This window comes from Chrysemys picta, chromosome 25 (genome assembly GCF_011386835.1).
Source record: "Chrysemys picta bellii isolate R12L10 chromosome 25, ASM1138683v2, whole genome shotgun sequence".
NCBI classification, from domain to species: Eukaryota; Metazoa; Chordata; order Testudines; family Emydidae; genus Chrysemys; species Chrysemys picta.
Genome location: NC_088815.1, coordinates 10,440,279 through 10,467,912, shown reverse-complemented (window position 1 = coordinate 10,467,912; position 27,634 = coordinate 10,440,279). Strand labels below are relative to the sequence as shown.

Here is a 27,634-nt window from a genome sequence, read left to right as displayed (position 1 = left end):
CCTGAAGGTCGTGAATTTAACAATCTCACACTGAAAGGCCACCTCAGTTTACCCCGCTGCGAATCGGGTACCCGATCCATTGGGTTTGGGCAGCCAAAGAGGGACGGACGGGATGCTGACCACATCACTCTCTCCTGTGCTGTTGGCTATGAAACTGATGGTGGCTTAACCAGCTGAGCCAGTGGGTGGGGGGAAACTAAACAGAGAAGGGTGTGAGAGGACTACATCCCCCAGCAGCCCTTGCATCAGATCCTGGAAATACTACAACTCCAAACACCCTTTGCAGCTCTCGGTAAATATTTTATTAAAACTAATGTTAAAAAATTATATAGCAGACAGGTTAAGAAAAGAGTGTCTGTATATCAGGGTATAGTGCTTAGATTATTCACAAATACAAAGTTTGTTTTTAAAATCATAAGCTGCATATAGTGCCTAATCAGCAATCACCCAAATTTAGGTGAATACATTTTAAGAATACAGTTTATATATTAGCCTCCAAGTATTCGGCTACGTCACTCATGAAAAGTTATACAGAGAGTTGGTTGTGGAAAGCAAATGTAGCAATGAGTGGGGACGGTCCCTCAGTAACTGAGAATTGATGGTAGGGTATCCATTTAAAATACAATCCACGAGGAAAGTATCAGAGGGGTAGCCGTGTTAGTCTGGATCTGGCATGCGTCTGACGAAGTGGGTATTCACCCATGAACGCTTATGCTCCAATACATCTGTTAGTCTTAAATTTATTAGAGCATAAGCTTTCGTGGACTACAGCCCACTTCTTCTATATGCATCCGAAGAAGTGGGCTGTAGTCTCTAAGGTGCCACAAGTACTCCTGTTCTTCTTTTTCCATGAGGAAAGTATTTCAACTACAACTCCCAGCAGCCCTGGCAAGGAACGCGCCTATAGAGGACTACAACTCCCAGCAGCCCCCGAGGCTAGGCCTCCGCCCCCCATCCGGGCCCCTCCCCCTGGCAGGACTCCATCTCCCGTGAGCGCTTGCGGGCGAGGCCCCCTCAGCCGGGCTGTCCGTGCGGTGCCTGCAGGCTGCGGCGGGTGGCCGGGTGTGAGGGAGCCGGGGCGATGCTGGAAGAGGCGGGCGAGGTGCTGGAGTCGGTGCTGAAGGCCTCGTGCCTGCCGCTCAGCTTCCTGCTCTTCGTGCCGGCCGTGCTGCTGCTGCTGGGGCCGCCGCCCGCTGCCGAGGCCGCCCACGAGTTCACGGTCTATCGCATGCAGCAGTACGAGCTGGGCGGGCAGCCCTACGGTGAGTGCCCGGCCCGGTCCGGCCTGGCTTCCCCGCCCCGCTCCCCCCGGGCCCGGCTCCCTCCTCCCCCCTGGGCCCGGGGCAGCCCTACGGTGAGTGAGCGCCGGGCCCGGCCCGGCCCGGCTTCCCCCCTCCGCCCCCTCCCGCTCCCCCCGGGCCCGGTCCGGCTTCCCCGCCCCCTCCCCGCTCCTCCCCGGCTTCCGCCCCCCCCCCCGGGCCCGGCTCCCTCCCCCCCCCGGGCCCGGGGCAGCCCTACGGTAAGTGCCCGGCCCGGCCTGGCTTCCCCCCTCTCGCTCCCGCCGGGCCCGGCCCGGCTTCCCCTCCCCCCCGGCCCGGCTTCCCCGCCCCCTCCCGCTCCCCCCGGGCCCGACTCCCTCCTCCCCCTGGGCACGGGGCAGCCCTACGGTGAGTGAGCGCCGGGCCCGGTCCGGTCCGGCCTGGCTTGCCCCCTCCCGCTCCCCCCGGGCCCGGTCCGGCCCGGTCCGTTTTCCCCCCTCCGCCCGGCTTCCCCTTCCCCCCTGGGCCGGGGGCAGCCCTACGGTGAGTGAGCGCCGGGCCCGGTCCGGCCTGGCTTCCTCCCTCCGCCCCCTCCCGCTCCCCCTTCCCCCCTGGGCCCGGGGCAGCCCTACGGTGAGTGCCCGGCCCGGCTTCCCCGCCCCCTCCCCGCTCCCCCCTGGGCCCGGCCCGGCTTCCCCGTCCCCACACACAGCCCCAAAGCAGCCCTATAGTGAGTGAGCGCCCGGCCTGGCTTCCCCGCTCCCCCCTTTACCCTCCCAGGGCCCAGCTTCCCCCCTTCCCCCCCAGCCTGGCCTGGCTCTGCCCCGATCTGTCTATCCTAGGCCTGCCCCGATGCCCACCTGACCTGTCACCGCGGTATCTGCCTTGGCACATCCTGCCAGGTCTCATCCCATGGCAGCCTTGCTTCACCCTCCCCTGGGGCTCAGCCACTTTTTCCGTTGACTGCTTTGGCCTAATGAAACGAACAAGTGCCACTGGGCATAGAGGGCCCTGTCAGCGAACGGGGCAGTCCTTCAAGCACCAGCTTCTGGACACGGCTTTGCGCCCCACTGGCTGTGGCCCGTACAGGAAGCCCCTTGTTTGGCAATATCCTCTCCAGTGAGCGCTGTGGGGGGGCTTCTCTCTTCCCTGCTTCCACCCCCCACGGGCTTTAATCGCTGTCATAAATCAGCTGATGTCCTGTCTGTGCTGCTAACTTCATTTAGCTGAGGAACCCCGCTTAGATTTAGCATCTGGCTTCCAAAGAGGTTTTTTTACTTTTCACCCAGATTTACAGCTGCTTTAACAGAAGCCAGGAGAAGGGTTAAGGGCATCTCCAGAGGTCACCGAGCAAGTGAGCGCAGGCTGCTTGGCCGCAACTGAAGTTTCCTGTAATGCTGCACCAGCGTGCCTCTTGCACAACACTTCAATGTTGCAGATAGCTCAGTTCTATTATTACAAAGTTCTTCTCCCACTCCTAGGGCTAAATCCAGCCCTGGTCTGGCTTCAGTAGAGTTGCAGTCTCTTATGTTGGAGAATTTGGCACCTAAATTGGTCTGTTCATATGCCTTTGACTTGTCCTCTCCTTTCTGTTCAGAGGTCAACTTTCCTCCTTCCTGAGCTATTCCGTTTTCACTTTTTTCCTTCCTCCTGACATATGTCTCACTGCTCCCTGGTCTGAAAGTTCTAGTCCCTTCTCCAATCTATTCCCCAGTCCTTTCTTCACATTACATTTCCCTCATCTTTCTCTTAGTCCTGATGTTCTTGAACTTTACGTTCTTATTGGTTGCTCAACATCTTGTCTTGCGTCAGAAATATAATATCCATCATGAATTTCTTAAATGTTATAACCTTTTCCCTTCTCAAATGCTGATTAACATGGAACCAAGTATGGTTTCTAAGGGCTCTGTTCGTAGTGATCTTCTTCCAAATTAGGGTTTCTATTCTGCTCCTCTGTGGCTCTTACAATTTTTTGTCATTGTGGTCTAAAGCTTCAGCCATTTGTTGACCTCCAGAAATACTTAGGTATCCCTGATCCAGCCCCAGATTCATGTCGTAGAACTTTGGGGATCGAATCTCTAGATAGTTCTGAAATTCCATAAGATTAAACAGCACTAAAGGTGAAACAGTGTAAATTCTACCCCTAGTTGGATTTTGGCCTATGGGATATATGAATGGACCGGATCCTTGTGATTATTTTTGAACTAGAGTTTAATCATTGCCAATGTTCAAACCTCCATTCTTGAGAACTTCATTAGGTCATAGCTGTGCTCTCTCATGGAGATACTGAGCTAGATCTCTTCAGACTGCAATAAGTCTTCGCTGGCAGGTTTAATAGGAGGCACTGTGCACAAATTTCAGTTGGCTTTGACTTCAGCTGTAAGAATATTAAATCCAAGCAAGTGTTCACAACAGCTCTCTCTGATTCCAAGTTCTCGGACTCTTAGAAAAGCAGTATATTGATTTTTAAGATGCTTGCGATTAACTTTTAATGCTGTTTCTTTTTCTGGTTAGCTAAGTGAATTGTGTATTCTCTTTATCCCTTGCAAAACGCTTTGGGTAGCTAATGTTCCCATTCTGTGTGTGTTCTGAGGCCAGATGTCCTTTGGGGCAAAAGCTTTTTGTTGTTCCAAACTCTCAAATTTCTTTCCAATGAGATCAACTAGGTTTTTTTTAAAAAGATTGAGCCTGAAGCAGGTTAAGAACAGAGTTTGATTTGCTTCTAATTCTATTAAAATAGAGTCCTTCAGATTATAAATAATTATATACATATTTCATGTGTCTCTGAGAAATTACAAAAAGTAGCTCTTTCTTGTAGTATCAAAGAAAACAATGTTGAGCTCACGCTGCAGCAACATCTAACTGAGATCCATGCTGGGAATAGAATATACTAGTTACAACCATGTAAACAGCCATTGCTCTTGGGATTGTTGCATGGTTTTCCTGATGAGCGTGGGCAGATTGGTTTGTCTGGGAGGTGTATTATAGATATAGGCCCCTCTGATCATGCAATCTGATCCACTGGTGTAGATCCCCGTGTCTGTGCAGGGGCAGAGGTCTGTACTAGTTGGACTCAAGCAGGGGTAACTAGAGAAAATTCTATAGCTTGTGTTATACGGAAGGCCAAACTAGATGATCCTTCTGACCATAAACTCTATGAATCTGATTGCGGGATCGAGGCTGCATTACACGCTACACTATGTATCTTCATGCAGTGGGGCATGAAATGCAGCTCTCAGGAAGAATAAAACCGTTCCCACTGCTCAGGGAAACTGTGGCGGAACTCTGCTAACAAAGACCATGTTTAAACGCTGTTGTGTAAAGGTGTAATGCAGTTCCCGGATGCGCTGCCATCACAGGGACATGAACAGTTAAAAAAACCCCTGTGCTTACATTGTAAAGGGGTTTGGCCTTTCCTCTGTAGACAAGTAACCATGTAAGCAGGGCTAGCCCTGACCTTCACGATCCATGCAGGCAAGACTAATGTGAATTGGGGTACTGCCATGTTCAAGCATGTTGACTGACTTAAAAATACTGACATCATGCACCTTTTTGGCATGACTGACTTAAAAATACAGTCCCCCGTCCTTATAAGTATGGCCTAATTCTTTGTTTGTAGATGTATATATTTACATTTACCCATACTAAAACCCATTGTTTGCTTCCACCCAGAGTACCAAGTGATCTAGATAGCTTTGAATCAATGACCTGTCCTCTTCATTATTTACCACTTCTCCAATTTTTGTGTCATTTGTAAATTTGATTAGTAGTGATTTCTTTTTCTTCCAGGCCACTGATAAAAATGTTAAATAGCATAGGGACAAGAAATGATCCCTGTTGGACCCCACTGGAAACACACCCACTTGATGGCGATATCCTGTTTACAATTCATTTTGAAACCTATCTGTTAGCCAGTTTTTAATCCAGTTAATATGTGTCATGTTAATTTTATATCATTCTAGTTTTTTAATCAAAATGTCATGTGGTACCAAGTCAAACGCCTTAGAGAAGTCTAGATATATTATATCAACACTGTTACCTTTATCAATCAAACCTGTAATCTCATCAAGAAAAGATATCAGGTCAGTTTGACAGGATCTGTTTTCCATAAACCTATGTTGATTTGCATTAATTACATTATCCTCCTTTAATTCTTCATTAATCCAGTCCCGTATTAGCCACTCTGTTATCTTTGTCAGGGACCAATGTCAGGCTGACAGGCCTATAATTTCCTGGATCATCTCGTTTACCCTTTTTAAAAATCGGCACAACATTAGCTTTCTTCCAGTTTTCTTGAACTTCCCCAGTGCATCAAGACTTATTGAAAATCAACATTAATGGCCCCGTGAGCTCCTCAGCCAGCTTTTTAAAAACTTTTGGATGCAATTTATCTGGATCTGCTGATTTAAAAATGTCTCACTTTAGTAGCTTCTGTTTAACATCCTCCAGAGATACTAGTGGAATGGAAAGAGTGTTATCATTACCATATGATGAGACTATTTTAAATACAGAACAGAAATATTTATTGAACACTTCTGCCTTTCCTGCATTGTTGTTGATAATTCTATCAATTCCATCTGCTAATGGACCAATGCCACTGTCAGGATTCTTTTTGTTCCTAATATAGTTAAAGAACTCCTTTTTGTCCTTAACTCTGTTGAACATAGATTTCTCCTTGTGTCCCTTTGCTTCCCTTATCAATTTTCCAATTTACACTACATTCCAAATTTCCGATTTTATATTCTGAATAAGTTATGCATGTATAGCCAACACCTTTTCATATATTATCTCAGACTGTGCTGTCTGTTAGCATTTCCATTCAGCTTGATCCTGTGCTCTCAGGGAAGCTATTCGCAAAGCCAGAGGATGCAGTTGCCTGAGCAACCCGCTGCCTAGATTTTCCCAGAAAGCACTGGTGCTGACATAGGTGGTAGGTGCAGAGAAGCAAACGGATCTCGTATATCGTTGTGCTGTGTGGGTTTGAGTGTACTGTATCAGTAATAGTCAGATGAGCATGTCAGAATACGGTTCCACAAATGTGGTTGTAACCGGTATAGATGAGTGCACAGTGACTGTCTCTTAACGTGCCCATTGTGGGCTTAGGAACACAGGGGCAGATGATTAGTGTGTCCCACAGGGGAAAGGGAGAAAACTGAAGGTGTTCAAAAGGAATGGGGGAGGGAGAAAGGAATAACTTAAGTAATTACAAATACCTGTCTCTGCTGATGACTGTGGAGATAGTCAAGGCTGTTTAGCATGGAGAGTGTTCTGGGAACAGGATGCTAGTATTGACAAGACCATCGGCTAGATCTCATCCTCTTCTCCTTCCCTGCAGGCACCAGGAATGCAGTGTTAAACACAGAGGCCCGCACTGTAGAGGCGGACGTGTTGAGCCGCCGCTGCGTGATGATGCGGCTAGTGGATTTCTCGTATGAGCAGTACCAGAAGGCTCTCCGCCAGTCAGCTGGGGCCGTGGTGATCATCTTGCCCAAGGCCATGTCAGCGCTGCCGCAGGATGTTGTCAGGGTAAATATCGCTCCAGACAGAGAGATGCTGTTATTGGAGAAAGGGAGCAAAGATTCAGGTACAATATAGTGACTGAAACTCCCAGTTGTGGTTTGACGAGGTTTTTACTCTGTCAAGGTTAAGTTTAAAACTTTGACTTATGCCCCTCTGCTTTGGCCATTAGTACGCCTGCCTTCTTGCAAGTTCAATGGAGCCTAAGTGTGCCCCTCTCCTTCTAACTCCTCAGCAATTCATGGAGATAGAGCCAGAAATGCTGGCCATGGAAACCATTGTGCCGGTCTATTTTGCAGTAGAGGATGAAGAGCTGCTCTCCATCTATGAACAAACACAAGTTGCTTCTACATCACAGGGTTCAGCTTCAGCTGCTGAAGGTGAGTTGCTGCGAAAGGGGGGTTTGAAAGGAAGAAAATTAGCCATAATAATGTTCCTCAGTCAGGTGTCCCTAAGAATGGTAGGCAAAGGTTTCCACAAAATTCTGGAGATGCAATGTGATCTAATGGCTAGGGCGGTCGACCCCAGGAGTCCTGCGTTTTGTTCCCAGCTCACCTAATGTGTCACTTGGACAGATCACTTAATCTTTCTTTGCCTCACTTTCCCTATCTGCAAATTGGAGATAATGATCTGTGGACGAAAAGGCTGTATAAGGGCCAAGTTATTATTTTACTTGGAGTGACACGATTTAGGAACATAGTTCCATAGAAATCCTTATTTCTGTTTCATCTCATTTGCAACAGCCTAGGGGCCAAATTCAGTACAATTTGGTGGAAAGTTGTTTTTTCTAAGTGGCTATAGCAGGTTACTGCGAGTCACAACTCTTTGGCCCTATTCCTGGCTGGGCCACTGATCACTCTGTCTCTGGGCAAGTAACTTAAACACTTAGTACCTCGGTTTACTCCACTGTAAATTGCTTTAATATTTACCTATCTGTCAAGAGCATTGGGCTTAATTGTTTGTCATAGCTTTTGGATCCCGGGGTGAAAGTTGCTGTAGAAGTTCAAAGTATTGAGATTTTTGTACAGAATTAAATTGCTTTGTCACCAGATGTGAAAATGTAAACAGTGAGCCGGAGAAGTTATGGGCTTATTTGACAAAGCTAGGTTCTTTGTTCATCCGCCATCAAGGGAATTAAAGCGATAAGATTTCCCTCCCACACCTCCAGTGTCAGTATATTGAATTCTTTTTTTCTAGTTCTGCTGCACACGGCGACCGCCAACGGCTTCCAGATGGTTACGAGTGGGGCTCAGAGCAAAGCTGTCAGTGACTGGCTCATAACCAGCCTGGAGGTGAGTTCTAGATGGATCAGAACTGGGATCTAGGCTGGTAATGTTTATAGGAAAGCCCTTTCTGTATGGGGACTTCACTGCGTTGTGTGTTTCTAAAGACTGAAAGTTAAAGCCGCCTCAGAGGAAATCGGAGATTTTTCAGCCGCATCGTAGAGGCAGCTTTTCTACCTTTCTGGATTCAGAAGCCAGAAAGCTGGTTAATGGCTCAGTACTGGAAGTCAATGGGAGTATGATTCAGCACTGAGGCTGTTAGAAATTGACTGGGTGATGGTTAGGAGTGGTCTATTGTGCCCCTGTACTCCAGGCAATAGAGTGATGCAGGAGGGGATGAGTCAACAGTGTGCCCTTGTTGCCAAGAAGGCTAACAGCATTTTGGGCTGTATAAGTAGGGGCATTGCCAGCAGATCGAGGGACGTCATCGTTCCCCTCTATTAGGCCTCATCTGGAGTACTGTGTCCAGTTTTGGGCCCCACACTACAAGAGGGATGTGGAAAAATTGGAAAGAGTCCAGCGGAGGGCAACAAAAATGATTAGGGGGCTGGAGCACATGACTTATGAGGAGAGGCTGAGGGAACTGGGATTGTTTAGTCTGCAGAAGAGAAGAATGAGGGGGGATTTGGTAGCTGCTTTCAACTACCTGAAAGGGGGTTCCAAAGAGGATGGGTCTAGACTGTTCTCAGTGGTGGCAGATGACAGAACAAGGAGCAATGGTCTCAAGTTGCAGTGGGGGAGGTCTAGGTTGGATATTAGGAAACACTTTTTCACTAGGAGGGTGGTGAAGCACTGGAATGGGTTCCCTAAGGAGGTGGTGGAATCTCCTTCCTTAGAGGTTTTTAAGGTCAGGTTTGACAAAGCCCTGGCTGGGATGATTTAGTTGGGGATTGGTCCTGCTTTGAGCAGGGGGTTGGACTAGATACCTCCTGAGGTCCCGTCAAACCCTGAGATTCTATGAGGGGATGCTGGGTAATGCTCCTATGTGTTCCATCCCTAGGGGAGGCTGACTGGTCTGGGAGGAGAGGACCTGCCCACCATTGTAATAGTTGCCCATTATGATTCTTTCGGAGTGGCCCCAGTAAGTATTATTTTTCTTGCAGCTCTGTTTCTGTTAATGGGTTACTTCCTGGGACCCATATCCCTGTCTCTTCTCCACCCTCTGGCTATTGGGGCGGGAGGGAAGGAGGGAGGGAGCCTGTGAGGTCAGTGTGTGGCAGCGGAAGCTGTTCTCTGTGGGGTGGGTGAGCACAGTCATGAAGCCTTGTCTTTACGTCTCCCGTTCTCTTCCTGCAGTGGCTGTCTCATGGTGCAGACTCCAACGGCAGTGGCATCTCTGGGCTACTGGAGCTAGCCAGGCTCTTTTCTCGACTCTACACCTACAAACGTACCCATGCTGGGTAAGAAGCTGCTCTCTCCATCGGAGAGCGTGGGCGGGAGTGGGCGCGTGGAAGGGGTTTTGTCTGTAAGAGGAACTTGTGAACAATCCTGCAGCTGTGAAGTGTTCTACGTGCAAAGTCCCTTAGCACAGTGACAGGGCTGGCAGGGTGAAGCCAGGCTGCCTGTGTGCTTTTATCTCAAGCTCTGTTAGGAAATAAAACTAACATTTCATCTTTTTTTCCAACACATCTGCTGTTCATGAATTATCATGCCCTTTCCTTTCTTCTCCTTGCAGTGGCTTATCAGTTTATGCTTTGTGCAAGGCAGAGGCTGCATCATCTAGTGGACTTGAGGGTAGGATAAGAGCCAGGAATTCTTGTGCTCTGATACCTGCTCTGCCACTGTCTTACTGTGTGGCCCGTGGCAAGTTCCTTAACTTATGTGTCTGGGTTTCCCCATCAGCAAAGTAAGGCTAGAGAGACAGAGCAATGGGGAGAGGTGATTAGTTAATGTCTGTAGAGTGCCTTGAAAATGTAAAGTACAGAAGTGCCAAATATTCAGTAAGAACTGTGTGTTCCAGCAGGCATTTCCTTGCCTTCTGTTCTGTTAGGATGTGGATTCGATCATATTCCTGTATAGATGTTGCAGTCAAGTACATATGGTATATAAAGTAAAAACACTCATGATTTTACTCAGGATACAGCTCATAGTAATGAGCAAAAGTTAGTCTTTGGACAAAGTTCAACTTGGATTCCATGCCCTGTCCTTCGTTACTTCTCCTACCCTGTCCTTCGTTACTTCTCTTGGTGCTGGGCCTGCTGCCACCACAGCCAAGAAGTCAATTCTGCTAACTCTATTTTCCCTGTTTCTTGGTGGGCAGGTATAATCTGTTGTTCTTTGCATCTGGAGGCGGTAAATTTAACTATCAAGGAACCAAGAGGTGGTTGGAAGACAACTTGGATCACACAGGTGAGACAGACACCTAGGATGGGAGCAGAGTGTCCTGCAAGCTTAGCTGGGTGGAGCAACTTCAGCAGTGAAAGCATCCACTATTTGTGCTGTGATAAGTTAGGTTAGGGAGTGGGGTGGGTAAACTAACTTCAGAGGCTGTGATGCCATTTGCAGGCCAAATATTAGATCGCTGTATGTGTTCTGTGCTCTCTGGAAAGAATGTGATTCTCTTGGGGCTGTATTGTTGAGGGAAATGCCAGGGACATGAGAAGTATGGACTAGGAAAATGGGCCTGCAGTGAACTCCTCCAGCAAATGTACATTCCAGAGAGAAACCATTATCTTCTGTGAGTATGCACAAAGGAATCTCAGACTAGCATGACTTGGGATTGGGAGATGGTTCTCTTCCTGACTGTCACTGACTTGCTGTGTGACATTGGATGGTTCAGTTTTCCCCTCTATAATCAAGATAATGTTACTGATCTATTCCTACAGGATTATGAGGATTAATATTTGGGTAAGGCACTTTGAGATCCTCAGATGGAAGAGATCCATTATTGCCTATGTGCATGTTCTGTTTTGTTGAATGGGCTTTTAATATCAGCCGAATCCATACTGAACCACTCTAATAAGGTATATATTGTAAAGTGTCGTCCATGCTATGTGTATTGCAGCTGTTGTAAGAGGAGTATAGGGTGCATACCGGCCTCCTTACTCTGCAGCTGTAATACCTGACCATGCTGGGAGACCTCTTCTCCATATGTCCTGCACATGTGTCTAGCCCCGAAAGCGTGGAGTGGCGTTTCATGGGTTTGGCTGCATCTGTTTCAGATTCCAGTTTGCTGCAGGATAACGTGGCGTTTGTTCTGTGCCTTGACACCCTGGGCAGAGGGAACAGTCTTCACCTCCACGTCTCAAAACCTCCAAAGGAGGGGACCCTGCAGCATGCTTTTCTAAGGGAGTTGGAGATGGTAATGAAAAGCATCAACTTCATTGGGCCTGTTGGGGAGGGTGGGCTGGGCATGTTCTGGGTGGATGAGCATTTGGGGGTGAATTGCTATGGGGAGCTCTTCTGCTTCTATAAAGGATAGAGGGTGTGAAATTAATGTGGCTAAAAGAGATGAAGGGAGGAAGTCCTGATATCATCCAAGCCTCATTTCTGGTGGCCTTGATTTGGTGCAAGGAGTTACCTATCATTCAGGAATCCAATGTGGAGCAGACTGCGTCCGTTCCCTTTCCTTAATACAATGGTTCCTTTTAGAGCTTCTTGCTTGTACAAAGTGACTCGCCAGCTCCTGCAGCAGATGGCTGTCTCGGCAGCTTGGTGACTGTAGACTGTTGCTTGAATATTGTAAGCCAGATTTCGAGGGTTGCTACGTATTTTCCGGGTGCATCTGCCTTAACCAGCCCATCCTGAAGGACGTTGGCAGAAACATAGCCCTGTTGGAATAGGCCGGAGGGAGGGAAGGTGTAACCATCTATAACACTAGAACTCCAGCCTGGGTTTTGAGAGGGATGGGGAATGTGTTCTGAAGTAATGGGATCTGTTCCGTGACCTCCGGGTCATCCTTTTCCTGGGCTGCTTGGCTTCTTCCACAGGTGGTCGCGAGCCAGTTTCCAGAAGTGAAATTCTCCATGGTGCACAAGAAGATTAACCTGGCTGAGGACATGCTGGCATGGGAGCATGAGCGCTTTGCGATCCGCCGCCTGCCTGCATTCACCATCTCCCACCTGGAGAGCCACCGGGAGGGCCTGCGCAACAGCATCATGGACTTGAGGTCAGTGGCTCTGAGGAGAGGGCGCAAGCAGAAGATCAGTTGTTGAATGGACATGTGGGCTAGAGGCACTTTATAAGCATGATTGTTCCAGTGTCTTAACTTTCTCAAGTGGTGCTAGCACATCAGGAACACTGAGAAATCAAGACCAAGAGCTGGGAGTGTTGGGTCTATAACTGTGTCCTGATTGGGCACCCTCTGCTTCCTCCTTTATGGATGATGTTTCACCATAGTTGTATGCAGTGAAAAGAGCTTTCCCGAGAGGAAGCTCTTACCGTAGCCAGATTTACACCTCCCTTCTCTTGTAGGTCACGAGTTGACTCTAAGACTCTAACCCGTAACACCAGGATCATTGCTGAGGCATTGACTCGGGTCATCTACAACCTCACTGAGAAGGTAAGACTGTCCCCCAGCATGCACCCGCTGCCCATTGGCCAGGACTTTTCAGTTCTAAACCACCATGCCTGCTTTCGCAACTGCATCCCTTTTCTCTCTTCGCAGGGGGCACCTGCTGACCTGCAGATCTTCACAGAGCAGATGGTAAGGGAGCAGGGGGGCATAGACGTAGCCTGGTGGGGAGAGGGAGTGAAGTGCTCTGCAGACCTTTGATCAGCAGCATAAGTTTGTCTAATTCTCTCTCTGGTATCCTCTTTCTGCAGCAGATCCAGCAGGAGCAGCTGGAGTCCGTGATGGACTGGCTGACCAGTCAGCCCAGAGCGGCCCAGCTTGTAGATAAAGACAGCACCTTCCTCAACACCTTAGAATATTACATGAGCCGCTATCTGAAGGATGTCAAGCAGCATCATGTGAAGGCAGATAAACGGTAAGGGAGGCAGGTGAATGGGGAGAGGGAGAAAATTTGGTCTGCTCCTGACGTGCTTAAACTGACTTCCCCCTTCATTGCATTCCTGTCTCCTCCAAGAGTAGCAGCTTCCCAGGTGTTCTCCTCAGCGTGTGGGGTGACTGTACCCCCCCATTTCCTGCTGCACCTGTACAGTCTGGCCACATGTTCTTTACTCTCTAACAGGAAGTTCTGCCTTCTCTAAGGAACTCCCAGGAATTCCAGTGGGCATAATTAGAAGTCTTGTCTTCATCAGTGTGAAGAGGGAGGGTTTGTTTTTTCACTGTTCAGCCCCCTCCTTCTCCAGAAGTCCACCTTGTTAGATATGCTGTACCCGGTCTGAAGGCAGTGAGAGAGGAGCAGCCAGTCTCCTGGCGCCAGGAGAGCATTGCCTGCTTTTAAACAAAGGCAGTCTCTCGTCCTGATTTAGCTGCTTGGGATGAAGATGCTTGTGAGCCAGTGAGGTGTCTCCAGGGCATCTGCTCTTTGAGACAGCTGCAAATTTGTGTGGAAATGGAGGGCAAAGAGTCTTGTTCTTGTGTGTAAGTAAACAGCATTCTGCAGCCCCCTGAGAATGGGGTTCGGCTTTCCAAGGTTCTCTCTCTGGTTTGGATGGGAGATGAGTACTAGTTTATCTGGGTAGCTGCTGAGAGCGGTAAACTGGCTTAAAGGGGTATGTGAAGCTGTCAAGCTTTGCCTGTCACTGGTTGGTTGCTTCTGTGGCGAGGGGGACAGGAGATGAGTGAGTTCTGGAGCTGTTTTTATTTCCCCTGGAACCAATGCCCAGAAATGTCGCACCATCTGAAGAGCTCGTTCTTTCCACAGGGACCCTGAGTTTGTTTTCTACGACCAGTTGAAGCAGGTGATGAACGCATACAGGTATGTTCTAAGGCAGGGTTGGGTATTTCGTCTAAGGCAGGGTTGGGTATTTCATCTTGCTCACTCCTTTGGTGACCTCACCCTTTTGTCGGTCCATTTCAGGGTCAAGCCAGCAATCTTTGACCTGCTCCTGGCTCTCTGTATAGTAGCCTACCTCGGAGTTGCCTATGTTGCAGTCCAGGTGAGAAAAAAGGAGTGATCCTTCTATTCATTCACTTCCTCTTTAAACTATAAGAGTGCATGAGCCAGGTATGCTTTAGTGGCCTTCAGATCAAACTCAGAGTGTGAGAGACAGTCTTCTCTGGATGAGAGAGGACCCCTGATTTTTGCGACCCATTAACTCTTCTGGTGCTGGTGTTTTCACTTCCATGGGTGTCTTCACGGTGTTATCAAGCTCATAATTCAGCTCCCTTCTAGTTCTGGAGCATATTCCTGATGTGGGACTAATCTAGAGCAGCATCCTTCTCTTGGGGAGCAATGGGTTTCATTGGTGAGGGAAACGCATGCTGCATGTGTTACGAGACTAGCTTGAATTCTGAGCTCTAATAGCATGCATAGGCTTCAGGCAAAGGGCTTGTACATACTACCACTTAGGTTAGTATAACTTACATTGTTATGGGGTGTGAATAAGCCACCCCCCCGAGCGATGTAAGTTACACCTATCTAAGTCCCAGTGTGACCAGCGCTTCTGCTGACATAACTGCTGCCTCTCATGGAGGTGGTTTTATTGTGCCGATGGGAGAGTTCTCTCCCCTTGGCATAGAGCGTCTTCATCAGCTGCGCTACAGTGGTGCAGCTGCAGCACTTCTAATGTAGACCAGCCCTGAGACATCTGAGTTAAATCTGCCGTGTCGTAGTAAGCGTTTACAGCCCATGATAGGTCAAGTCACACACTAAGGTGCATAACGTCGGCGCTCCAGAGGCCTGAATTCAGACTGCACAAAAGGTTCTACGATTTTGTGCAATTAATAAAAATCAAAATCTCTATTTTTTTTGAAACCTTAATTATTGCCTGAATAAAATCAGGAGACATCCCAAGCAATTCAGTACATATGAAATAAATAAGCACACGTTCAGGTGATAGTTTATATCACAAGCATGTTACATTCTAAGCTTGTTGGCCTGTACATAGGTTCAGGGAGCTATTACTTTTGCCACGATAATGAGACTGTGACGGGTTCCCCCGGGGTGCCACCTGGAACTGGGGTGCCACTGGGGACCCACCAGCCTGGGCTCCCTTTACACTGTACTGCTGTGACCAGCCTGCACTGTCACCAGCACACATACAGGTAGGGACACACCCAGCTGCAGTTGCATGCAGATGCTGTGATCAGCTCTGCATGGGAAGGCTCCTGCTAAGGCGCTTCCCAGCTACTCAGGCGTGCACCCCCCTCTGGAGTGTAAACCCCAAATGATACTGTCTTGTGCTGCACAGGGAACTGTACAGCGTAAGCGCATGAAATTCCTCCCCCTCCCGCAATGTGGAGAGGAATATACAACCGCTTTCTGCCCCGAGTTATGACTCCCACACACTGGTTTTAGACAAAGCAAAAACAAGTTTATTAACTACAAAAGAGAGATTTTAAGTGATTATAAGGCAGGGGTAGGCAACTTACGGCACGCGTGCCGAAGGCGGCACGCGAGCTGATTTTCAGTGGCACTCACACTGCCCGGGTCCTGGTCACCAGTCCGGGGGGGCTCTGCATTTTAATTTAATTTTAAATGAAGCTTCTTAAACATTTTAAAAACCTTATTTACTTTACATACAACAATAGTTTAGTTATATATTATAGACTTAGAGACCTTCTAAAAACTTCTTAAAATGTATTACTGGCATGCGAAACCTTAAATTAGAGTGAATAAATGAAGACTCGGCGCACCACTTCGGAAAGGTTGCCGACCCGTTATAAGGCATAGCAAACACATCGAAGCAGATTACCTAGCAAATAAACAAAACATGCAAACTAAGCTTACTATACTACATAGGGCTGATATGAATAGCAAATGCTCACCCTAAGTGAGGATACAAACAGGCTGCAGATTCTTAAGGGGCAGGCTGCACTTGTTCCCAGCTTGGAATCCCCAGGTGTTCCATTCACGGGCTGAAAATCCCTTTAGTGGGTTCAGCACTCCCCCTTCCTCCCCCAGTTCAGTCTTGGTTCCTCAGGTGTTTCCAGAAGTCTCTTTGGGTGAGGAGTCATTGAAGAACCACGATGATGTCACTCCCCTGCCTTAAATACTTTTTTGCATATGGCGGGAACCCTTGGTTTCAAAGCTTGGTTCCCACACCAGTCAGTGGAAAAACACTGATATCCCAAGATGGAGTCCAGCACCAGGTGACCTGATCACATGTCCCTGTAGTGTCACAGCAGCGGGGGCCTCAGGAAGGCTCCCAGGTGGGAGATAAGCTTCTTCTAAGGCCTATTGTTTTCGCTAATGGCCCTTCCCCAGCCAGGTTTTCAGAGTGAAAGCATCTTGTCTAGTTGGGCATTCCCCAGGTGTAAACACATTTGTAATAGAGATACGTAGTCAATATTCCTAGCTTCAGATACAAAAACGATACGTGCCTACAAATAAGATAATCCTATTCAGCAAATCATAACCTTTCCAATGATATCTCACATGGCCTATCTTGCATAAAATACATCCTAACTATGCCATAATCATATAATAATATCACCATGAAGAATATGGGGTGAAGTGTCATCGAGACCATTGTGAGTCTGGCACCTGATCAATGCTCAATGAAAGGGGGAAACTATGTTGGGTCAGTCTGTACCTAATCCTCTTGCTTCATAACAAGCCTTTTTCCTTTTGTCATTTCTTTTTTTAAGTTAGCTGCTTCAGGAAACGCCCACCTTTGGATGAATGTCTTTTGTATATTAACAATCATATTAAATAGAAAGAAAAGCACAAATACTGTTGTATAATTCAAATGGTCCTGTCCACCCATTTATTTCTTATTGGTTAGCTAGATTGATGATGGGGTCATTTGGAGGCTGCTGCTAAGATTTGGGTTTGTAACCAAGTATTTGTTGAATATCTGCAGTGGCCGTTTAAATGAAAATGGGAATCACATGGGTGTTTCAATGATTTCTAAAACGGCAAAAGATAAGCCCATGTTAAAGGATTAATGGTTGGCCTTAATCTGTGGTTTTACCTGTTGGTTTTGCAATCCCAAAATCATTACAAGCCAAATGTTACTATCAGTGGGCCAGATCATGTGCACTGAAGTCAGTGGGAGTTTTGCCATCTACTTCAATTGGAGCCGGAGCAGGTTCCACAAGTACTGATTGCAGATCAACAGCAAATACTCATGGCAATTCTCCATGAATATAGGAGTTCATAATGGTAATGCAGGCATGCCCAGTGGGCGTTTCTGTAAGTAATTCATTGTTCTTTCCTTAGAACCCTGGTTTCATTGGCTGTACTGTAACAACTGAGCATTGTTTGCCAAGCCCTGAGCAGATCTATCCGGAAGGAGGCAGAGTTCTCCTTAGGGTAGGGATATGGGTGTGAACTCAGCCCTGAGGCAGATATTGCATTTATGTGCTAGCACTGCCTCCAACCTCCTAATGAGCTCCTCCTTCCCTGTGAGGCAATGTGTGTTCTTCTCTGCTGTTTGCTAGCACTGACATGGACTCACTACTCTTTCCCCCCCCTCCCCTTTCTAGCACTTTGGTCTCCTTTACAAGACGGTACAGAGGTTATCCCTTAAATCCAAGCAGCAGTGAAGTGACAAATCACCAACCCATCGAGCAGCACTGAGCCACCGGTGAGCCCAGAAGGAGCTTCTGCCTTCCACTGGCTCCTGCCATTTCTCCCTCTCTCCTCTAACCCTCCTGGAGGAAAGCAGAGATTAACAGAACTTCCAACTCTTGTGCACCTTCTTTAGGTCTCCCCCCCAACTTGCCCATTTTCCTTCATTTTGTGGCGAGGGAGATGTGCAGAGACTTGGTCAATCCCTGCAGATTGTTTAAACACTGAATGGCTGATGTAAAGTTTCCGCCGAACAAGAGGTTTCTGTAAGTGTGAAGGTGCTGAACCTGGTTTCACAGACATGTGCCATACAACCAGCTTGGAGGCTGAATCCACGGGGCGAAGGGACGGACAGCTCTGCCCACCCAACTGGACTCAGAGCACTCGTTTTTTTTTTTTTTTTTTTTTTTTTAAATGTGCACATGTAAATTAAAAGATAATTATTAGCACGTTTCATACTGCACCTCTTCCTTCAGCTCCCTCCCTGGCACCAGGAAGGGAGCGCTCAGCAAGCAGTGTCTTCAGCAAACCACTTATTGCATTTTCTTTGGACAGTGCAATAACCGGTTCTCTCTTTGGAAGTGCACTGTAAACGATCTTGACTGTTAATCTGATTGGGAAATGAGAAAGGATCATTAACTGGTTGCCACAGTAGGATTCCTTCCATAGCATGTTTTTCTCCCTCAGCTGGAGGCTGCATTCCGCTATGCCCAGGTTCCTTTGAGGTTTATATCCCTCAGTTTGATGCTGTCTCCACTCTGTGCTTAACTCTCACTGATGTGGGCGGGTGTGTTTCCCTTTTTTTTTTTTTTAAGGAGTTTCTAAGTTTATAGTTGCTGCAGGATCGGGTCTAAAGCAGTTCTGTATATTTAAACAGTTTGATGGTTATAGTAATAATATAAGCAGGAGTGACCTAGTTCCTGCCATGATCTCTGGTCAGTAATCCATTCGCTTCCATTCCTTTCTCTTTCCACTTGCAGTTGGGCAGATTTTAGTCCTGTTCACCTTCATCTCAGGGTCTTGTTTAGCATTTCTCATCACTATTGTTTATAAAACACTGGTCCTAGCCTAATATTATTGGTAACGTGCCAAGACTCTGTTGTTGCTTCCTTTACATGCACCCTGTGGTATGTTTGGAGGGAGGTGGGATGTTAGTGATTTTTTTTTAAGAAGGTTTTATGAAAATGTCATTAAACGTTACTGTTTCCAGATTGTAGCTAAGAGCACGTGTTACAGCTGGAGGTCACTTGTTCTCCAATACTTTTGTTCTCAAGCAAGATCTTACTGCTTCTGTTTGCTAATACATTAGGTTGGGGAAATTACCCTGTTGCCCAAAACTACTGTTAATGCATGTGCAGAGGCCTGGGAATTTTCCAGTCTAGACAGACAAATGCCAAAGTGTGATCTCTCTCAATTTTAAACCCCTCTGAATTTCACAGCCTAAGGTAAGTGGAACACTTTGTCTTGCAACCATTTTCTGATGAGTCCCCAGGCTGCTAGCAGAGGAGGTGCAGCAGTGTGGTTACCACAGTGTTCCTACATGTAAACCTCTCAGACCTTTCCCACAAGTTTTAGGTTAATGGTATGTGTAGATGACACTAAAAAAACCAAAACTCCTGCAGGCAACAGCAATCTTAACTTTTAAAATACTTTCTGTAGTTACTGTACTTCTATGCATATATAGTACGTCTCTAAGCCAAGATGACTCTCTTTATTTAAAATACCACTTTCCATTTGAGGCTGAATTTCGATCTTTTGTGGCTTGGAGTAGAACTATCCACCTTCCTGTAAGCAAGAAAAACATTAGCTGTGTGTCCCCCTTTTCATTAGTCACTGTACATGGATTAGCTAGGAAAAAGTGGTGGTGTGTGTGGCCAGATGCCCTAGTATTATTGTCCTTTGGATGGGGATTAAAACTCTCATTTTTCAACCATCTTTTTTTTAAAAAAGCAAGAGAAAATGCACCTTGTCCAGGGCTCTTCACCCAAGCTTTCCAATACACAGTGGCTCACTCTTTAAAGGGCCTGATTAGCAGAAACTCTTGCTGAGTTACTGTAGCTCCCAGTGACGTTGGATTGGTATCATAGATGCCCTCGAGAGGCGTGCCTTTTGCTAGCTCTTGGGTGCTTCCTTAAAATAGGTTGCACTGTGCGTTTGGTGTTTTTAGCTTCACCTCTGGACAAGCCATTCCAAATGGATGTGAAGCCTGTTTCCTTCTTGCTTTGGAATAGTTGGAGGAAAAACTGGCCTGTCGTTAGCTTTTATGCCCTGCACCATTTTATGCCCTGCATGCAGCAGCTGGGAGGAGCAATTGCATGGAGAGTCGTGCTCAGCCATAGGATGGAGCATGTCCAGTACAGGTAGTCTGACAGGTAAATGCTCCTAAGATTGTAAGCCCTTACTGAGCATGTGCAAACTAAGATGTTTCAGAGGCTTATAACGGTGTTTTACACCCCAAGGAACGTCTCCTTTCCCTATCCCAGCTCATTACTGAACCAGGCTTGTTGGGACACCTTTACTCCATTTAGAACAGCTAATAGGAAGCAAGTCATTAGCAGTCCTGCTTCAATTCACGTTAATGTAAGTAATATTTACGAATAGTGGGCAGAAGCGAACAGAGCCAGCGTGCTCCGATATGCAATGAAAAGCCCATTCTGGCATCTTCAAGACAAGAAGAGACTGAAGCTCATAGGTGCTGGAATTAGGGGTGCTGGGGGTGCAGCAGCTTGAGTGGTTTCCATCTTATACAGGGTTTACAGTTTGGTTCAATGGCACTCAGCACCCCCACCTCTGCTAAAGCCTGAGAGTAACAAACATCTCGGCCAGCGTGAACAATTGATTGCAGCTCTGATCCCTTCAAGGTTGTAGTAGTAAACCAACCGTTTACAGCTCCTTGCATGGTGGGAAATCAATACCAGAAGTTCCTGATAATGTGAAAGAATATAGCGGCAGTTATCTTAAACCAAGGAGGGTAGGACCGCATGGTTACAATGCATATTCAAGGGCAGTGGTGGAACAATGACCTGTTCTCTCCAGAGTGAAAGCAGTTTACCCTGTTATCTCATTTAGGCATGCCTAAGCCCTGTTCTGTCACTATAGAAGGTAAGTTCAGCTCATGGTAATTACTGCAGCTAGGGGTATTGCATTGCTGATCAAAGTGTTCCTGCTGCTACCAAAGCATTCATATATTCATAAATGTGAGAGAGCAGAATTACAGCCTCCTCACACCTGAAGGAGAAAGAGGCTGCCACTTTTTGATCTATTTAAATCAGGTGTAAATGTTTAACAGAGAGGGTAATGAACCCCTGGAACAACTTACCAAGGGTCTTGGTGGATTTCCCATGACTGACCATTTTCAAATCAAGATGGGATGTTTGTCTAGAGATCTGCTCTAGGAATTATTTTGGGGATGTTCTTTGGCCTGTATACAGGTGGTCAGATTAGATGATCGCGGTGGTCCTTCCTGGCCTTGGAATCGATCCGTCTTGTACTCTAATCCCACTAGTGCAGGTCCCTGAAATTAGAACACCCTATTGCTGGGGGTTATCAGTTGTGCTGGGTTCCCCTTGCGAAGTCAATTTGGAAACTTGCAACCAATCCTTGTGCTGTCCTTTGGGTTGTTTTGTAACAACAAAAAGTGATGATGATGCACCAGGCAGGTTCAGATTTCACAGTATCTGCTTAATCTTCCCAACCATAAAATACCGTACAGGGAGAAATCCAGACAGTTTGTTTTAACGTAATAGACTCCAAGGCCAGAAGGAACCACTGTGATCTCTCAGGTATTTCTGTAGGGCATAGGCTACTGCTCACCCTTAGCCTAGCCATGTGCCCTGTCTCTGGTTTTGATTTGCAAGGATTTGGCGATGACTGGCAGAAGAAATAATTAAAATGGTCATCAAGTTCATGCAGATGGGACAAGATTATGCCTTAGCTAAAATGCAACTAAGGGGCAATGCTGCTAGCATCCGTCTCAACTTTCCTTGCTGTCCTAGAGCTAGGGTGACCAGATGTCCCAATTTTGGGGTCTTTTTCATATGTAGGCTCCTGTTTACCACCACCACCCCCATCCCCTGTCCTGATTTTTCACACTTGCTGTCTGGTCACCCTGCCTAGAGCTATGAAACTCAGCACACTGTAGAAATACTTCTGCTTTCCAAACCGGCTCTGTCTATTGCAACCATTTTTCAGTCTCTCCACACCCAGACTGCTGGGGAGGCAATACACATGTCACTTGCTCGAGGGCAGCCTTTGTGCTACATTTTAGGTATTTTTTTTATTTTACCTTCCCTATTTTGCGCACAAGAAAATCAATCCAGAGGCATTAGGTTTGAGGAGGAGAGATTCCTTGAACAATAGTGATTGTTTTCTGCCAGTAGAATTAGTAATCACCACACTGTTTTTGAGCTTATAATCTCTGCAAGAAGGGAAGAAACTCTAGTAATCACTGCAGTTATTGCTCTGTCGTGGGGAGCCTGCTGCATAATAATTGCAGTAGAGAAAATTTATATATAATGGGCCAAATTTTGCAGTCTGGAATTGAAACTCAGATAGCCATGCATTAAGATTTAACTAATCCCTTAAGCAAACTCCCCTTGAGTTTTGCTTGATTTAAGGACTGCAGAATTTGGCCGCGCAAGAGCCTTTACTGTGTTGAAAAGCTGGCTACCTTGAAAACCTGCCACGTGCACACTACCTCCAGTATTTAGTCCTATGCTTGTACCTTCTGGTGTTACCAAACTTAATACTCTGCACGTGCAAAAATGACTTTTCAAACCGCAAGCTTGGTTATATTTAGGTGCATATTGAAGGGAGGCGTAGCTCAGTGGTTTGAGCATTGGCCTGCTCAACTCAAAGTTGTGAATTCAGTCCTTGAGGGGGCCACTTAGAGGGATCTGGGGCAAAATCAGTGCTCGGTCCCTGCTAGTGAAGGCAGGGGGCTGGACTCGATGACCTTTCAGAGTCCCTTCCAGTTCTATGAGATGGAAAGGGGGTTCTACTCATTGAGGGTGAGCCAAGATGAACATTTTAAATTGTAGATTTCTGCTACTTTTTGGGGGGGGGGGGGGGTGTGAGCAAAACAACCCATACAAACCACAAACAAAACCCATAATATGCACCAAAACAAATTGGCTTAAAATGAGCAGTGCATCTGAATAAATTTTGCTTATAAATTCCCAAACTGTCTCATCTGTGCTGTGCTGAAGAATGGATAATTTCAGCTGAATTTATATTTTGAGCATGTAAAAATGAGGTTCTCAATTAAAGTCTGGATGGTTGCCTCAACTTACTGGACTCATTACTATAATTCTTTTTAGGCTTTGTGCAATTCACTGGCTTTTCTGGCTTCTTAAACAAAGCCTCCAGAACTCATTCATCTGGGATAACCCAACGACTGGGCGAGCCAGCAATTGCATAAAGACTTCATCCATCTAGCGGATCCAGCACATTATCTGAAAGACCAGAAAGAATGCTTAAAGGGGCTAGTTAAATCTTAATGCTGTTCTGTCTGAGTCCTGGGGCTAGTCACAATATATTTCCAGTGCTTAACTTTCTGTTGTGGCTTTGCTGGTTGCTTTTAAAAGTAAGACCCTCAGCTACCCATTGGACGCAGGTCTTCCAGCGTCCAACCAAAGCTGCAGGTTGTCTGCCCTATATAATTCAGTAATTAAAGATCATGTCCCTATCCCTGCTTGTGAAACCCTGAGCAACACCCTGATTTTTTTTTTCTAACATCCTAAATCTATTAACGCTTGATCTGTATCGACCATTTTGCCAATTCAGGAGTAACCAACATAACCTTCCAGCTCCTCTCCTTGGCTGTCCCGGAGCAGCTGTGAGTGAGTCACGGGAGGCACTGCTCTTTTCCTGCTGAGGCAGGATTAGACTCTCACTAACGTTCTTAGCCGCCGATAACCTGCAAAACCAAATCTGGATTTCTTTGCACATAAATGAAAAAGGCACTAGGCCAGTGGCTCTCAAACTTTTTTTTACTGGTGACCCCTTTCACGTAGCAAACCTCTGAGTGTGACCTCCCCCTTATAAATTAAAAACACTTTTTATATATTTAACACCATTATAAATGCTGGAGGCAAAGCGGGGTTTGAGGTGGAGGTTGACAGCTCGTAACCCCCCCCCCCATGTAATAAGCTTGCAACCCCCTGAGGGGTCCTGACCCCCAGTTTGAGAACCCCTGCACTAGGCCACTGGCTTGCCTCTCTGCAAGTGCAGAGAACTATCTCTAGTTCATCAGACTTTTCCTGCGCTACAACTACTAGGCAACAGAGCTGTTCCTCAGTAACACTAATCCCGCCTTTTTTGTGTGTGCTCCTTTTCATAACGATTCTTCTAGACTCGGGCCACTTCTGTTGGTGGTTGGCAGGTACCACTCAGTTCTGGCCAGTCGTCTTTGGAGGAAGGAGTATGATACACATAGGCACAATGGTGAATTTTTATTTTTATTTTCACTGCCAAAGATTTTTTTTTTAATTTACTACAGAGACTTGTTGGGTTTTTCGTGTCTCTTTCCGGAATCACTCAATGCATTTAATTAGTCAGGGGACATCTGCATTATGGAGAGAAAATGTTCCGGAAAAGAAAAATAAAATCATTATCAATAGACATGTCTGTTTACTCTTTGTGTGCCTAAGAGGTGAGCCTGTTGCCTATGGCAATGTCTGGGATGGTGAAACAACCAAAGAAGAGGTGGCTGTAACCAAAATTCATAGCAGACCAGCGCACTCAGCGTATGAAACTTTTTGGCAAAAGGCTACAAAGAGGAGCGGCTGCAACTTTCAGTTTCATGACTGAGGGCACTGATGCCGAGGACTTTAACTCTGCTATAGGAGCAAGCCCCTGAGTTTATATGACAATAACAAGGCTTCTGATGGTCATCGAAGGCTAGATCCAAAGTCTATTGAAGTCAACGTGAGTCTTTCTATTGACTTTTGTGAGCTGGTGTGTTTTGGGCACTACAGGAGTGCTAGATATCTTTAGCCATCATTTTACTGTTTAATATGGAGAAATTGAGACCATGCAGCTGGAGTGGAAGCAGTGCAGTCCTTGTGGTTAATTCTTCTCCCCTAAGGCCCATTGGTCATGCATCTGGGTACCCAATACAAAAAACATTTTACAGCATGGCCCTCCCTGGGCTTCCACTGTAAGGAGACACACACATAAACACCCCCCCCCCCCGCCAGCAATATGCCGCTCCAGTAAGATGAGCTGTGCACCATGTGCTGAAGATCAGTATAAACTGGTTTACTGGGGGTTAGTGGGTACTGGTTTTGCATAGAAAGACTGAGCAAAAGTGTCTTAATTGTCCTGATGATGCTTGCTCTGCTGGGTTAGGAACTCCCGAGTTGTGTTTCCAGTTCTGCCACTTTCTCATTCTTTAGTTTTGGGCAAGTCATGTAAGTGTGTGAATGCCTCAGTTTCCCCCTTTGTAAAAACGGGAATCATAGAATATCAGGGTTTGAAGGGACCTCAGGAGGTCACCTAGTCCAACTTCCTGCTCAAAGCAGGACCAGTCCCCAACTAAATCATCCCAGCCAGGGCTTTGTCAAGCCAGGCCTTAAAAACCTCTAAGGAAGGAGATTCCACCACCTCCCTAGGGAACCCATTCCAGTGCTTCACCACCCTCCTAGTGGAAAAGTTTTTCCTAATATCCAACCGAAACCTCCCCCACTGCGACCTGAGACCATTACTCCTTCTTCTGTCATCTGCTACCACTGAGAACAGTCTAGATCTGTCCTCTTTGGAATCCCCTTTCGGATAGTTGACAAGGCATCTGACAAGGTCTGGCTCCATCCTCGTGTCCAGGCCACCTGGCCAGTGACTTGGCACGAGCAACTTCCAGGCTAGTAACTATAATAGCAACCTTGCAGAACTTGTGTGTGTGGGTGAATGATATTAAAACCTCCTTGGGAAATTCACTACATGAGATTATTATTTATATTCCCCTAGCACCCATAATATCACCGGCACAGTCCAAGAAAATCAGACTGTCCTTGCCCTGAGAAGCTTATAATTGGATGTCTCCGAAGTGCTATATAACTGGCAGATATTACAATGGTGGGACCCAAAGGGTTTCTGTATAGTCTGCCAAGCCTAGTTCCTTTTGGATTTGGGCCACAATCGACACTTCTAGCTGTAGAGAAAATGCCACAAAGAGGAATGCTTATCACTTGTGTTTGAGACAATTTTTCAACCCACAAACTTTTACCACTGGTGCCAGTGGATATTTGCAGGTTTCTACCTTCCTGATTTTAACATTGGCACTGAACACACGAGCCAAAAATCTTCAGTGTGGAACTTTCGGAGCAAACTTTGTCAAGCTAAATGTTTTTGTATAAGTCTTAAATATATAACCTCCCTGGTGGTTATAGACTTTGGTCACCTGGGTTGTTGTAACATCTTCCATTGCTATAGTGTCTTACACATCAAATATTTGAGAAAGAAGGTGGGTGAAATATCTTTTATCGGACCAAGTTCTGTTGGTGAAAGAGACAAGCTTTTGAGTTTACAAAGTTGAAAGCTCATCTCTTTCGCCAACAGAGGTTGGTCCAATAAAAGATACTACCTCACCTATCTTGTCTCTCTAATATCCTGGGACCACCACAGCAACCCTGCAATACCAAATAGCTGTATGATGTTTACATTCAGGGTTCCTGAAATGCAACCCCTTCTGGGGTGGCAACCAGTTGTCACATGGACAAACATTGTACAAATCAGGGTGGGGATTACAGATGCTTGTCTACACAAGGAAATTAATTTGGGTTCAAATAGGGCGTGAAAAGGAAGGAGCACCTTATTCCAAATCCACCAAGCTAATTTGTCATAAAACATTCTTAAATAAAGAATAAAGGTATCCACACAGGGAGTTAATCAGGAACAGCTATTCCGGAATAATCCGTGTAGACAAGCTCTTCCTCATGAAAAATACCAGGGGAGCTTTGATGTCCATGTGGAGTGGAGGTCCTTGGTTTTGAAGGCCTCACCCTACAGCTTTACCTACCAGATTTATTTATCATTAGGGCCCTACCAGATTCGTGGCCGTGAAAAACGCATCACAGACCGTGAAATCTGGTCTTTTGTGCGCTTTTACCCTGTATTATACAGATTTCACAGGGGACACCAGCATTTCTCTAACTGGGGGTCCTGACCCAAAAGGGAGTTGCAGGAGGGTCACAAAAGTTATTCTAGGACCCTTGCTTCTGCACTGCCTTCAGAGCTGGGTGGCTGGAGAGCAGTGGCTGTTAGCTGGGCACCCAGCTCTGAAAGCAGTGCCCTGCCAGCAGCAGCGCAGAAGTAAGGGTGGCAATACCATCCCATGCCATCCTTACTTCTGCGCTGCTGCTGGTGGAGGTGGCTCTGAGCGTCTGGTCAGCAGCCGCCGCTCTCCATCTGCCCAGCTCTGAAGGCAGCGCGGCCGTCAGCAGAGGCGCAGAAGTAAGGGTAGCAGTAACGCAACGTCCCCATCAACAACCTTGTGACCCTCCCGCAACTCCTTTTCGGGTCAAGACCCCTATAATTACAACAGGGGAAATTTCAGCTTTCAATAGCTGAAATCATGAAATTTACAATTTTAATAATCTTAGGGCCATGAAATTGGCCGGAATGGACCCTGAATTTGGTAGGGCCCTACCAGTCGTGGATGAAGGACTGTGTTGACCCAGTGACTGCAGGCTATCCAGGAGTTTCACACCAGAGTCAGCCGTCCCCTCCAGTTACACCGGCCAGGAGCCCTGGTTTCTAATCCCCCTGATTCTGCTCCTCTCCTGGAAGGAGAAATGGATCCCAGGGATGCTCTAGCCCACCAGGGTGCTCCTCCCAAGCTGGAAATGATCCTCTGGGCAGGTGCTCCCCTCCCCCCACCCAGGGAAGGGGAGGAACCCAGGAGTCCGAGCGTCCCCTGCTTCTACCAGCTCAGGCCCACGCCCCGCCCAGCCAAGGAGGAGAATGGGGGGAGGGGTCGGTTGTGGGCGGGACT

The 27,634-nt window shown here is 46.8% G+C and overlaps 1 protein-coding gene across 7 annotated transcripts; it reads left to right on the top strand.

Moving 5' to 3' along the window:
- The first annotated feature begins 982 nt into the window (after window positions 1–982).
- NCLN (nicalin) lies at window positions 983–18,852 on the top strand. 7 transcript variants are annotated; one of them, XM_005281142.4, is made up of 16 exons: window positions 984–1,262; window positions 6,595–6,785; window positions 7,012–7,156; window positions 7,974–8,068; window positions 9,060–9,140; window positions 9,356–9,459; window positions 10,320–10,408; window positions 11,221–11,360; window positions 11,989–12,167; window positions 12,473–12,560; window positions 12,666–12,704; window positions 12,824–12,987; window positions 13,831–13,884; window positions 13,987–14,065; window positions 17,559–17,659; window positions 17,780–18,852. In XM_005281142.4, the coding sequence occupies exons 1-15, from the start codon at window positions 1,082–1,084 to the stop codon at window positions 17,616–17,618; spliced, it is 1,689 nt and encodes a 562-aa protein (XP_005281199.1). In that variant the 5' UTR covers window positions 984–1,081; the 3' UTR covers window positions 17,619–17,659; window positions 17,780–18,852. The 7 variants fall into 7 exon arrangements, with proteins under 7 accessions (XP_005281200.1, XP_042697452.1, XP_042697455.1 ...); XM_005281143.5 differs by having other exon boundaries at window positions 983–1,262; window positions 12,827–12,987; window positions 17,559–18,852; XM_042841518.2 differs by lacking the exon at window positions 13,987–14,065 and having other exon boundaries at window positions 983–1,262.
- Window positions 18,853–27,634: the final 8,782 nt, after the last annotated feature.

What these genes read in the sequence shown, in the direction of transcription:
- NCLN (XM_005281142.4), top strand. Translation starts at nt 1,082, where the DNA reads ATGCTGGAAGAGGCGGGCGAGGTGCTGGAGTCGGTGCTGAAGGCCTCG. An exon ending in TGCCGCAGGATGTTGTCAGG is followed by an intron (nt 6,786 to 7,011) that starts GTAAATATCGCT and finishes CTAACTCCTCAG; the next exon opens with CAATTCATGGAGATAGAGCC. An exon ending in TTCTAAGGGAGTTGGAGATG is followed by an intron (nt 11,361 to 11,988) that starts GTAATGAAAAGC and finishes CTTCTTCCACAG; the next exon opens with GTGGTCGCGAGCCAGTTTCC.